Below are 14,240 nucleotides of genomic sequence, written 5' to 3' on the forward strand. Positions count from 1 at the left end.
AAAACTGTGTTTAACTTGACCGAGCTCCAATCCCAGTATTTAATTGTTCAAGAGAATTCTCCATTACAACTTTTGCTTGAGGCTTCCTCCTCCCTGAACTGAAAGCTTAGGACTGCCCTCCTGCCTGGGAACATGCATTCAGCCATCCCTCACTGAGCCCTTGGTTCCTGGGTCAAGAAATAATGCATCTGAAGAGGGATGAGGAATGCAGAGTGTCTCAGAAGGTGATAACCGTTCACACAAATGATTAAAACACAAGGTATTCTAGTCTTCTATAGAAAGATTGACAAATGACATGGGAATACAGAGGGAGATGTCATTTCAGGGAGCAGGTCTGCCATGCTCTACACGGAAATGGTTTCCTTGGACCTGACTGGATGGAGGCTCTGGATAGGGCTCCCAGAGGGAGGTAAGGAAAGTGGCATGAGGAATGGTATTTGAGCTCAGTGTTGAGAGATGAGAAGGAGGAACAAATGGACAAAAAGCAAGAAAGAATGTGGAAATGCTGCCCATCAGTGTAACAACTGTGAGGAGGCCAGTGTGGTGGGGACACGGGGCACGTGGGGTTAATAGTTGCAGATGGTCCAGGATACGGTGGGAACCAGTTCTTGAAGGGACTTGTCTTTAGGCCAAAAACTTTGAGTTGTATCTCATTTCTGGTGGGGAACCAGAGAAGGCAGAGATAGGTGGAGTCGGAAAGTTTGAGTTCTTATCCTATCATTGATTATCCACAACCTTGGGCATGTTATTGATCCTACTGGACCCAAAGTATCCACAAGTATAAATTGAGAACAATGTCTGCCTCCTGGAGAGAAGTAAGAATGAAATAAGATAGTACTATGAAAGCACCACAAGTTACAAGTACAATACAAATGTAAATGCTGGGCATTCCTAATATTAGCAAGTGCCCCGGGCGGATGCTTCTTTACGTGACATTTCATTAAATCCCCAAGGTCCATTCTGTTAACTGCCTGACCCATGCCTGGGGAATTCAGACCAAGGGTCATATGGAAGGATTCTCCAGGTAACATTTATAGCATTCTTAAAGTCTTCTTACCAATTTCCACTTCTTTTGTTTCATTTTGTGGAGGCGCTAGAATTACTGGAAACCAAGAAAGGCTTTCCTCATCTTAAATCAAAGACAAAGAGAATATTAATATTAAGATAGCATTGGATGGTCATCAGTTTGAAGCTTGCATTTTCATATTTCTATCCTATTTCATGGCAATGCTCCTCAAATTTTTCTGACAATGACCCACCGCAATAGATACACACACAAATGAAAAAGAAAACATTCATGTAATACTTTATCTTACTACCTATGATACTCTTTGATATTTCCTGATCTATTTTATATCATTAAAACAAATGTTAGGACAGCCCCGGTGGCTCAGCGGTTTAGCGCCGCCGTCAGCCTGGGGGCCTGATTCTGGAGACCCGGGATCGAGTCCCACGTCGGGCTCCCTGCATGGGAACCTGCTTCTCCCTCTGCCTGTCTCTCTCTCTGTGTCTCGAATGAATAAATAAAAATAAAAATCTAAAAAAATAAAAATAAATAAATAAAACAAATGTTAGACCAACACATCAAATAAATTGCATGACCTGGCAATTGCTAGAAAACCATAATTCTACAGAATAAGCACAACATTACAGTAAAGAAGATTTTAAAAGTCCCATGAAACATTAGCATGTACTTAAATGCTTTTTGAGTGAAAAAAAGAAAAAGCCCTATGAATATGACAAACATGTAAGCCATAATTTCCGCTCACAGATTTCCACCATTGTGGCCCATCCCGTAAGGAAATTCTAATTGGCTGTGGCACCCATGCCTAGAGACAGTGAAAGGGCTTTTCTGGAGCACTGCTGATTCCTACACCCCTTGATTCCCATTTATTTCAGGACAGTGTGATTAAAGATCCCAGCAGGTTTCAATGTTAAACAATAAGAAACATCAAAAGAAATGTGGTCCGGTGCTCTACAGTGGTAGAGCAGTTTCAGTAGGTTCTGTAAACCTTCCAAACAAAAACCTGTCTCCACGGTCACTTTACCCTGAGAAATCTGCCACACACACACTGGTGCTACTTCATCTGTATCCATGGATTAAGTGATGCTAAGGAAACCCTGATTCCTTGTAGATTTGATAGGTGTGGTTGTGAGGTATTTCCTCTGAATAGGGTCTTATAGACTTTAATATTCAAAAAACACTTTTTAGAATCAAATTATCTACTTGAGGTCCTTGATAATGTACACATTATTGCAAACCAGGATTGTGCGAAAGGTGAAATAGAATGGTGCCACTTACGCCAAAAGGTTTTGGAATAGAGCCAAGAAGCCATTAAGGAGATAGGTCCCATGTCCTCACTGGTGGAACTATGAATTTTTGAACTAGTCAGACCACAAATATTCCAAGACTGAGCTCAAACATCTGCAACTTGGTACAATAAGAGACTCACTTAGTGATAGCCTTAGTCACCAATTATATTAGTAAAGATTAGCTTTCCACTGCCAATACCCAACAGAATTCTTAGTAAACAAAGTATACAGGCATTCCCTTTTTGCTTTAAAAACCCCTGACTTTTGCTCCCTAGTGGGACACTATTTGGGTTCCTACCCAAATTTGTTGCAATTCTTTGATTTCAAATTTGCTTATTTATTGCCTCCTGACAGCTTCAGGCTGACAGTTAAAAACCACACAATATGTTTCTATCCCTTTATAGAACTTGTCACTAAATTTCTAATCCAGTTAATTATATTTGAGATTAAATGGATTTTTTTTCTATTTACACAACTTCTGACAACAAATTGGGAAAAGAAAAGTTAATCTGGCTCTGCAAATACTTGTATTGCCATCCAAAAAAGTTTATTAAGTTGACATTCAGATCATGCCATCTTTGAAAAGTTAAGTCATAGAGGAAAGAACAGATCTGGCTTTAGATTAGTAGCATAATCTCCCTCTAAAATTTCTTAAATCTTGATAGTGCATTTATTTTTTTTTTAAGATTTTAATCATTTACCCATGAGAGACACACAGAGAGGCAGAGACATAGGCAGAGGGAGAAGCAGGCTCCCTGCAGGGAGCCCGATGTGGAACTTGATCCCAGGACCCTGGGATCATGCCCTGAGCCAAAGGCAGATGCTCTTTCACTGAGTCACCCAGATGTCCCTTGATTGTGCATTCAGAAAAGCTCTTTGCTCTATTGTAGAGAATGTTCAAATAAGCTGAAGCCGGAGGACATCTTAGGGAGGATCATGAAGTATAGTAGTGCTCCCGATTCCCAGTTTTACTTTTCACAGTCAATCTTGGCCCAAAAAGATGAAATTGAAAATTCCAGAAAGAAACGACTCATAAATTTTAAATTGCTCACTGTTCTAAAGAGAATGATAGAATCTCACAGTGTGCCACTCTGTCCTACCCAGGACGTGAATAGGCCCTTGGTCCAGCCATCCACACTGTGTCTGCCACATGCCCATTAGTCACTTAGTAGCTATCTTAGTTATGAGCAGACTGATGGTATCACATGGCTTGTGTTCAGGTGACCCTTATCTTACTCAAGTATGCACAAGAATCATGATGCTGGCAACGCAGAAAAGCCAAAGAGAGGCTTTAAGTGAAAAGGTGAAAGTTCTCGACATAATAAGGAAAAAAATAATCATACACTGAGTTTGCTAAGATCTATGGTAACTTTTATCATAGTATATTGTAATCATTCTATTTCATTATTAGTTATTATTGCTAATCTCTTACCATGCTCAATTTATCAATCAAACCTTATCATAGGTATGCATGGATGGGAAAACACGTAGTATATATAAGGTCAGTACTATCCCCTGTTTCAGGCATCCAGTAGGGGGTTCGGAATGTGTCCCCTAGGAGTCTATAGGAAAATCAACAAGAAGGGCACAATTCCTCCTACATTATTTTTTTTCAAATATTCTATTTTCTTAAATTCAGTAGCTTACTTTGCACAACAAATGATCTGGTTGCTGTCACGCTGTAATTGATTCCATTTTCATTGTGCATAAATCTGCATGTATAATCACCCGTGTCCTTGCTAGTTGCATTGTCAATCAGCAAAAAGGTCCTGTGTATGTGAAACCTTGGTCCTTGAAGAACTTTGCAATTCTGAAATGAAAAATTCCATTCCATTTTTGCCAACTCTTTACTTGCACCTGTTTTGTATAATTCTCATCCATTTCCCCCCAAATTTCCTGTTACCTTAAACCACTCAACAGGTGCTGTCCAATTGTAGAAGTCAATTGTAGGACAATATATTTTGGAATTTTTTTCTGATCCAGATGTTGTTGAATATATCAGATGATCTGGAATACGGCAATCTGGTTGTTTTTTATATATGGTGACGTTCACATATCCAGTCTTATTGGTGGTAGGACTACTAAAATAAGTCAAATGATTTAAAAAGTTACTCAGCATTATGAAATGACTTTATCCAATTCTAGCTTTTATGTAACACTGCTTTTTTTTTCTTCAAATAATTGATGTACTGGGGTTCTTTTCTTATTTAAAAACAGTTATTAAAATCTAGAGTTCTAAATACTTTTTTGTGTTGCATTTGAGATAAAACATAACCCCTCCGGTAGCCCTGAAAATGACTCCCTTGCCATTTCTTTATACACTGTATCTGCTGTCATGCCAAGAACAGACTATTATAAAGATAATTGGTATTTATTGACAGTTCACTATGGACCATTCATGGTACTAACATGACATCATTTTATTCTCATAGGGATGCTTTGAGGTAGGCTGTATTATCATATGTATTCTATAGATAAGGAAACAGAGGGACAGAAAAGTCACTTGTTGGCTTTACACAGCCAACAGAATTCAAATTTGAAACTAAAATGGTCTGACCTCAGAACCCAGGTGTCTAACTGCATTTTGATGTAGTTCATCTGATATAGTGTACCAAATCCAAGCACAAGATCAAAACATTTAAAGATGTATATGTATGGTAAGTAATCCGCAGGCACACGATTGTACATAACCCCCCTCAGCTTACCTCTCAGGTTTAAGCCATTGGTAACTGCCCTTTGGCACCCACCCTAGGCCTCCTTGATGCCTGACATCCAGATTGCTGGGTCTTTTTTGCTAGTTTGTTCTTACTTCCAGCCAAAGTGAGATATTGCTCTCAATTCTCTTGGTCACTAGGAAAGCTAAGTCATTTCCTAATTGGCTACAAGTTAATTTTTGCAGTTCTCCCTCTAAATAGTTCATAATCACCCAAACCCCAACCTGATGGTGTTTCTAGAAGTACTCTTCTATTTAAACCACTTTATAAAATCAACAGTCCCACAAAGGTCTAGAAAGGGAAGGAAAGGGAGGAGAGCTCACGCCATCAACTATCAAAGGAAGGGGAACAAGCACAAAGATCATGGTGGCTGCCTGGTTAATACCTTCTGATAATGCAAGTATAAATTCCAGAATCCTTGACTTCAGCTGGGAGAAACTTAAGACGTTCCCCCGAGGCAAATACACGATTTCTTTTCTGCGTGGTTATACTTTCGTTGGTTTTTGAGTCATACCAATCCACAGAATACCGAGACTTTCCTTGCCTAGGACATCTCACAATTAAAGCCTCATTTTCCAGCCCCCAAGATGATTTTCCTGCAAATACAAGAAACAAACAACACATAAATCTGATCCTGAAATGATCTAGAAGGACATTATAATTGCTATATTCTATCCTTCTACGATTAGGTCTAGAAATCAACCACTCTTTGTGACATGTCACTGAGAAAGAATAGTAAATGATGAAGATCTTTTATGAACTGTTCTGATGGGTACCACAGATAGAGTTAACTTGGAGCTAACCCTCCTTCACTGCTCCAGTGGGAAAGCAGCCACATCCGTCTCTAGGAAGTATGCTGCAGGGCAACAAATGCTTACAGCGCCTCCTACGCATGTTTTAAAATTATGTAAAGCTAAAATTATGATATATTTGTTGTGAAGAATTTTTCCTTATAGATTTGTAGTACAGAATGGCTGTAGAGCATAAATGAATTTTCCAGGTTTCAGTTCAACTGGAACAACCAGAAGCAAGCAGTTTTAAACAGGTTAAATGATGGGGTGCCTGGGTGGCTCATTTGGTTAAGCGTCTGCCTTCCCCTCAGATCATGATCCCAGGATCCTGGGATGGAGTCCCACATTGGGCTCCCTGCTCAAGGGGGAGTCTGCTTCTCCCCCTGACTCTGCTCTTTTCCACAGCTTATGTATGCTCTCTCTCAAATAAAATCTTTTTTTAAAAAAAAGGGAAATGTTTTTGGAATTAATTTTACAATTTTACAATTTTAGTTGAAAAGCAGTACTTAGGGGCATCTGGGTGGCTCAGTGGAAGAGCGTCTGCCTTTGGCTCAGGGCGTGATCCCAGGGTCCTGGGATTGAGTCCCACATCAGGCTCCCTACAGGGAGCCTGCTTCTTTCTCTGCCTATGTCTCTGCCTCTCTCTCTCTCTCTCTGTGTGTGTCTCTCATGAATAGATAAATTTTAAAAGAAAGAAAGAAAGAAAGAAAGAAAGAAAGAAAGAAAGAAAGAAAGAAAGAAAAAGGAAGGAAGGAAGGAAAGAAAGAGAGAGAGAGAGAGAAAGAAAGAAAGAAAGAAAGAAAGAAAGAAAGAAAGAAAGAAAGAAAAAGAAAGGAAGGAAGAAAGAAGAAAGAATGAAAGGAAAGAAAGAAAGAAAGAAAGAAAGAAAGAAAGAAAGAAAGAGAAGGAAAGAAAGAAAGAAAAGCAGTACTTACTAAACTTAGCTTCTGTGTAATGTTCAAGAATTGTCAGAAGTGCCAAGACCCAAAGTCTCATTGTCAGTTTATCAATCCAGAACAAGTGTTAGTAACTTGAGCAACTTGCTTGTTGAGATTATTCAAGGTGAATCCGTGACATATGATGGTGAAGGTCTCCCCTAGGAGGTTGATGAGAGGTTGCATTTATTCCTACTGAACCTTTGGACAACAGAGGCCTTGCAATAGTTGTACTATTTCTTAGTATCATGAGAATGGACTGGAAGAAGATGAATTAGGAGGAAAGAAAAGTAGTTGTCATTTTTGAAACAAATTAAAACTATATTTCAACAGACCCTAGAAAATACAATGTTATAAATGCTAACATAAATCCACAGATATCCACATAGGCTGGGGACTTGCCTGCACACATGTGTGACCCACATGCAGACACATACACAGGTAGTCATCACAAAGCAACTAAAAATATAGGAAAGTGATTGGTAAAGTGTTAATCAAGTGATTGCCCTAGACACTACACAAAATGTGTCCCGCCTCAGCTTGTCCCCAAGATTCACCAAAATTTTTCTAAGAATTGTCGAAGGTCTGTGAAAAATATCACATGCTTTTCTTTTTCCTTTCAAAAAAGAAAAATTTAACTAGATGTTTTTTTCTTAAAAAGGCACGGGAGGGATTGAACTAATACAGAAATTGGCAAACAGAGCGACAGATACAACATCGCTTAATATATATATATATATATAGTTCAAGAAAGCACATTTCCGCTAAACATCAATTGTTGGCACTTTTCCTATTATTTATATGGACAAGTTTTTATTATAAACTTTAGATAAGTAATTGAGGCTTACCCAAACTGAAAGGCAGAAGGGAATAAAATCCAAGTCTGTGACTGAGCAAGGAATAGTTTCCAGCTCCCGAGTCTCTTGCCCTGAAGACTCCTCAGGTGTATGGCCTCTCTCTTATATTTTGAAGAGGAGACACTCAAAGACGTCCTGAAATTCATCACTCCACCCACACTGAAGTTTGATTTTTAGCCACGATTTATGACTGTTCAAAAGTCCTGGTGAATCATGTACCAAGAATTCTTGACCTTGGTACATAAATATTTAAACATAAGGACAACACTGAGTAATGCCTTAAGAGGAAATAATCAAACTACCTCCTCTTATTTTAGCATCAGTTTCTCAAACTAAATAACACTGGCTGTTTATTGCCCTAATATTATTACTCATCGGGTTCTCAATGATACTGAAATCCTGGTGCTTTGGGTTGGCCTTTCCAGATATCCCTCAACACTTCATTTGGCAGACATTAGCCAAGCAAGCTCATCTAGTTTTGGCAGCTTTGATGTAGACAGTTCCAAAAACAAAGGAGGAGACAAGCAACAAGAAGGAAGCTGGACTTTCCAGAAATTTGTAAATGCTCAAAGCCAGATTCCCCGGCATCTCAGCTCCTCAGTTCTAAGTCCCTGTAGGGACTCATTTCAGTTTGGATGGAGAAGGGAAATTTTTCTAACGAGTTCGAGAGCATAGAGGGAAACTATGAGTAAGAAGGTTACCACGGGAGGCCCTATAAGGAAGACCATACCTTCAACTCTTCGACTCCATGCAAAACACATGTTAATTGCAAAATTAGATTTCAGCTATGCATAGATGGAGTGACTCTATTATGAGTAAATGCAACTCATTTTTAAAACTTATCACATCCCCAAAGGATTCAGGGACTAATTGCAGACCCACACAATAATATAATGATAATAGTTAAGCTTTGTCTAGAACTCACTCTGTGCCAAGATTCTGTTCTAAGTGACTTACATGTGTTAACTCCTTCATTGTCACAACACCCAGGGAGGCAGGTGCTATTGTAATAATGCCCATTTTATAGATAAGAACACTTAGGCCCAGAAAAGTTGAGCACCTTGGCCAAGTCACATACTGCTAAGAGACAGAACCCAAGCAGGCTGTCTCTAAAGGCTAGACACCTAACCACGAGGTCACACTGCCACTGAGTGAGCAAGGTGGCGAGAGGAGGTGCTGCTAACAAAGGGTTCTAGTAGATTTTCTTTCCCCCCAGCATTGTGGCTGACAATGCTCTTGAGCAGGCATCTCCATCTGCATGGGGTTTCAGTCATAATTTGGACATCAGTCACAGGCTCTGAGAGGAAGAAATGCAAAGTCTTGTCATGGTTAGGAGATTTATCATGTGACGTTTGGTGTCAATTTGAGGGATTGGGTCTGCTTATTTCTATTCTCAATTTAGTTGTCCAAGCTCTCATTATTAAGATCGTATGAGTTTCACGCTGAGATAACAGAATCAGGAGCAGGTGACCTTGGAACAGTGCCCAGAGCATGGTTAAACTCTAGATAGCATTTTGTTAAATAAAATAATATGAACCTAAATGTTCTTATACTTGAAGATGAACTTTTATTTCGCATACTAAAATATCTTTCAAAAATTTTGATTAAATGTAGGCATTTCTTCGTGAGACTAGACCACACTTCCATGGGTTTCCTAGTTTCAAATAAGATTTCTTAGTTAAAAATAAGGTTTCAGTTAGAATTTTGACATGATCATAAAAGCTTACAGAAGCATTTAGTAAAATCTAATGATTATTGTAAGATAATTTAGTAATTCACTCAATGATTAAGTCCTTCCACTCAAAGTTCTGAAGTGTTTTTTATCAATACCATTCAAATTTTATATACTAAAATAAAAGCCATGGATGAGACTGGTTAAATCATCACACCAAACTCATTCACTTGCGGCTAGGGTTAAAACCAAACTTGTTGAACCTCAAAGCCAAGGCTTTCTTTTTTTTTTTTTTTTTTTCTTGAATATCAACTAAAAAAGAAAAAAATAGAGCCGTAAAGCTTTCTTTCTTATAATTGTGGGCTGGGTTATTAAACAAAATAAGCTAGTCTAATTTCCCAAAAGCTTCTTTTTTATAAATAACTAAAACCACTTTGGCTGCTCACTACTATGACACCATCCAACATAAACATATGGTAAGTCATAATAGCTCAGTCAGACAAAATGTGAAAGGCAAGGGCTTCTAACCAATAAATAAAACAGAGATTTTGAGCACTCATTAACTTCTATCAAGCAGAAAGCTTTCAGTGTCTGCTTGTTTCTCTAGCAGGTACCTTCTTTTTAAGATTTCTCAGAACTACTTTTCATTTTAAAAATTAATCTCACCTAATTTGGACACAATTTTGTTCTGTCCTCTGATTTTGGGTTATAATTTTGAAATCTAGTGTGTCCCTATTTATGATCTAATTCTCTGACATTTCTGCTAAAAAAAAATAAACAAAAACCCAAAGCCCTTATTTTTCAGAGTAATAGCTAGCAACTTGCATTTGGCCTGTGGCACTCAAATATTTCATAACTGACAAGATATGGTGCAAGACTTCTCCATTTGTCTTGCCTGGTGTCATAACTAAATCATGATGTAAGTATCATACTCCAGACCTGGCTATGTATGGGCTGTTCTTAACTATAAACCAAGTCAAAAGTGAGGACATTTTTGTTATGTTACACATACATGAATCCAAGTGAGTCAGGTTCTCACTCAGTAACACAAGAATAAGCAGAGTAAATCTTTGCCCCGTTTCATTAGAGAGTATTTTGGATGTCACTTTCCTCCCATTTCTCCTGATGGGTGTTTGTAGAACCTGTAACAGATGGGGGGACAGGTCCTGTGTGATGATAGGCGGTCTTGGGAGAAGGCTTTTGTGGTCAGTACCATCCACTGCATCACCGTGGGCAAAGTATTTATCTTTTGATTCTTCTTTGCCACACTTCAAACTCTAGGAGCTCTCAATGCTCTTTCCCTGCCTACCCCTAAAAAAAGCAACTTCTCCCACATTCTTCAATATCAGTGATGGCAACTCCAACCCTCCAGTTGCTTGAGCCAAAACTCACCATGTGTGGTAGACTCTTTTTTTTCTCACACATCTGATCTGCAACCTATCAGGACATCCTATAGGTTTAGCCTTCAAACACAGGCTATTTGTAACCACTTTTCCCCACTTCCCCTGCCACCTTCCTCTCCCTAGCCACCATAGTCTCTCACCTAGACTTCCACAATAGCTTATAATAGTTACCCATTCTTCCACCAGTTCTCTTCAGGCTGTTCCTAATAAAGAGGCTCCAGAAATTTTATTAAAACCTCAATCAGATTGTATAGGCCTCCAATACCTTCCCAACTCACCCAGAGGAAGAGCAAACCCTCTTACAGCCCATGAGGGCCCATGCAGTCTGAGGCTATTCATCATTTTCCCAACTCCTCCTTTCCAACTGTGAACACAACAGTGCAGTTTGTACGCTTGCTCTTCCTTCTGTCTAGACAGCTTCTTCCAGTGTCCTACCAAGCTAACTCTCTCACCTCCCCAAAGTCAATGTTCTTGTGGTACCTTCTCAAAAAGACTTACCCTGACTGGTTAATTTTCTTTCTTCTTTCTTTCTTTCTTTCTTTCTTTCTTTCTTTCTTTCTTTCCTTCCTTCCTTACTTCCTTTTGCTTCTGAATATTTTTTTTCTTATTGAGCTTAAATTCACAATACATAAAATGAATCAGTTTAAAGTGACAATTCAGTAGCAGTTAGTATACTCACAATGCTGTGGATCCACCACTTCTGTCTAGTTTCCAAATATTTTCATCACTCCAAATAAGATCCCACTCCCATTAGTAATTACTTCCCCTTCCTTTCATTTCCCAGCCCCTAGCAACCACCAGTCTGCTTTCTGCCTCTATGAGTGTGCTTCTTCTGAATATTCCACATAAATGGAATCATCTGGTAAGTACCTTCATTTAGCATAGTGTATTCAAAGTGTTCATCTATCTTAAAGAATGTATCAGTACTTCATCCCTTTTAGTGGTTGAATAATATTCCATTGTATGAATATACAACAATTTGTTTATCGATCCATTCATTCATGAACATTTGGATTGCTTCTACCTTCAACTATTGTGAATAGTGCAGTTATGAACATTGGTGTCAAAGCATTCATTTGAGTATCTGACCAATTGACTGTAAATGGCAATATTTCCTCCCCCATCCCTTATCTTCTTATCCAGCTCTGGCCTTTTACTAGGGTATCCATCAACTTTTAATTTTCTACTTATGAACTATGTTTCTTGCTTGTATTCTGTTTTCCACCATTAGATTATTAGCTCCAGAAAGGGAGGTATTTTTTGTGAGTTTTGTCCACTGATACAGCTCATGGCCAGGAATAGTGCCCAGCACAAAGTAGATGCTTAAAAATGTTTGTTAAATGACTTGGTACAACCGACTAGGTGTTGAAATGTTTGATCTGGAAAGGAAAGGCTTGTATATGAATCTCAACGGGAGCAATGTACTTTGTGCTGGGCTTGTACATCTCTCCCTAGAAACTCTGGCTTTACTGTTCTATTTCACGGTGAGGTGAGGCCCCAGGCACTCTCGGAACATCCCATGGGAACCTCAGAGGCCAAGGAGAGAGTCTCCTTCAAGCCAGAAGGACTGAGAACAGAGAGAAGGGAGAAACAGAGATGCTGGCCATATGAAAACTAGCCAGCAGTCTTAAGTGTTCACATATGTGTAATGACTAAATTATAACCAAAATCCCCCCAAGACTAACACTTTATGACTGTTTTATAACCTACAGCCTGCAAGTGTCATCCTTCATTTACTTCATGTATCTCTTTCTTTCTCCTGGTGGCCTTTATTTTCCCAACATTAGAATCAGCATCTATAATTTCTGTGTGAATTCTAAAATTACCTGAGAGTTTGAGTGCATAGAATAGCCAAAATGTTGTTTAAAAATAAGAATAGAGTTGGAGAAATTACATTACCTGACTTGGAGACTTAATATAATGCTATAATAATGGAAATGGTGTGATATTGGCATAAGGATGAACATACAGATCAAAGGATCAGGAAAAAGAGTCCAGAAATAGATTCAAACATACAGAAAACTGATTTTTGATAAAAGCATCAACATAAGTCTATAAGGAAAACATAGTTTCCAAGAAATAATGATAGAAAGACAGGCTATCTATATGGATGGAAGACATATCTTTACCTCACATTATACACAGAAATAAAAATAAAATGGATCATATTTGTAAAAAATTACACAGTGGAAAATCTTCATAATTTTCCTACTGGACTAGGACAAATATTTCTTAGACTAAATATAAAAATCAGTAAACATGAAAGAAAAATTAATAATGTAGACTGTATCAAAATGAAGGACAACATTAAAATTTGAATAGGCCAAACTGCGTGCAGACAAAATACAATTTATACATCCGATGTAAGACTTGTATCTATAATTTATAATTGACTCATCTAGATCAATATGAAGAAAACAAATAGCCTGATTTTAAAAATAAGAAAAAAAATAAGAAAAAGACAAACTGCAATTTCACAAAATATACCGATAGCCAACAAACACATAAAAAAGATGCTCAAAATTATGAGTTATCTGAGAAATGTAAATAATCAAAACTACAACGAGATTCTATTTCATGACTTTACAAAGACCAAAAATACCAAGTGTTGGCAAAGATGTGGTACAACTAGAACCCCCACACATCCCTAGTGGGAGGGCAAAATGATAAATGACTGAAAAACCATTCGGTAACTGCTTACCATTGACTCAGAAATTCTTCTCCTAAGGATTTACCTAAAGGAAACCAAAATTTATGCCTACAAAATGTTCATAGAATCTTGATGACCAGCAACACACAAATAGATAAACTACTTTTCTCTCATGATGAAGTGCTACTCAGCAAAAAAAAAAAAAAAAAGGAAGAACACACTATGAATGGATTTCAGAAACTGGCTATGTGATAAACGCAGGAGTAAAAGAATATAGACTGTACAATTCCATTTCTATAATGTTCTAAAACTGCAAAGTTAATGGGAGGGCAGCTGTGGGAGTCAATTAACTATAAGGGAGAATAAGAGAAATTTATGAGATGATATCTGAATTGAGATGATAGTATCATATGGTGTACATTTGCCACACCTTCTGGAATTTTACACTTAAAATGTGTTCTTTTTATTGCATGTACATCTCAGTGAGTTGATAAACAAAACCAAAAGTTAAGGAACATCTACCCTGTGCCTTCACATTTTCACTTTTAGTATTTCCCCAAGAAAAGTAAAAGCACATGTCCATTAAAAGCTTACAAAAGAATATTTATGAATGTCGTGTTCATACATCAGAAACAGAAAACAATTCAAATGTCTCTTAGCAGGAGAATGGATAAAGAAAAGGCAATTTAAAAAAGGAATCACTGATATTATACCATGATCATGATGAATCTCGACAAGGTCACATCCAGTGAATTTGAGTTCACTGCAAAATAAAAAATAATAAAGCCCTGCCCATTCCCTGCCAAATTATGCCAAGAAGAAGAAATGAAACACAGAAGAGTACATATTACACATTACACTTCTATGAAGCTCAATGGTTGGCTAAGTAACTTAGCTGGGAATCA

General features: G+C 38.0%; 1 protein-coding gene across 3 annotated transcripts in view; it reads right to left on the bottom strand.

The window, feature by feature from the left end:
• IL1RL1 (interleukin 1 receptor like 1) overlaps positions 1 to 14,240 on the bottom strand; it is a 72,714-nt gene that overhangs the window by 10,474 nt on the left and 48,000 nt on the right. The window contains exons 1-6 of one of the 3 annotated variants that reach the window (XM_055328632.1): positions 7,602 to 7,672; positions 6,754 to 7,012; positions 5,413 to 5,623; positions 4,217 to 4,394; positions 3,961 to 4,123; positions 1,058 to 1,129 (exon numbers count right to left, since the gene is read on the bottom strand). In XM_055328632.1, the coding sequence (XP_055184607.1) occupies positions 1,058 to 1,129; positions 3,961 to 4,123; positions 4,217 to 4,394; positions 5,413 to 5,623; positions 6,754 to 6,814 (685 nt within the window). In that variant the 5' untranslated portion in view covers positions 6,815 to 7,012; positions 7,602 to 7,672. Of the gene's footprint in view, positions 1 to 1,057; positions 1,130 to 3,960; positions 4,124 to 4,216; positions 4,395 to 5,412; positions 5,624 to 6,753; positions 7,013 to 7,601; positions 7,673 to 14,240 lie in introns of those variants that run through there. The other 2 variants (XM_055328631.1, XM_055328633.1) reach the window with 2 other exon arrangements.

Source organism: Nyctereutes procyonoides, unplaced genomic scaffold (genome assembly GCF_905146905.1).
Source record: "Nyctereutes procyonoides isolate TBG_1078 unplaced genomic scaffold, NYPRO_anot_genome, whole genome shotgun sequence".
In the NCBI taxonomy this organism is placed as follows: Eukaryota; Metazoa; Chordata; class Mammalia; order Carnivora; family Canidae; genus Nyctereutes; species Nyctereutes procyonoides.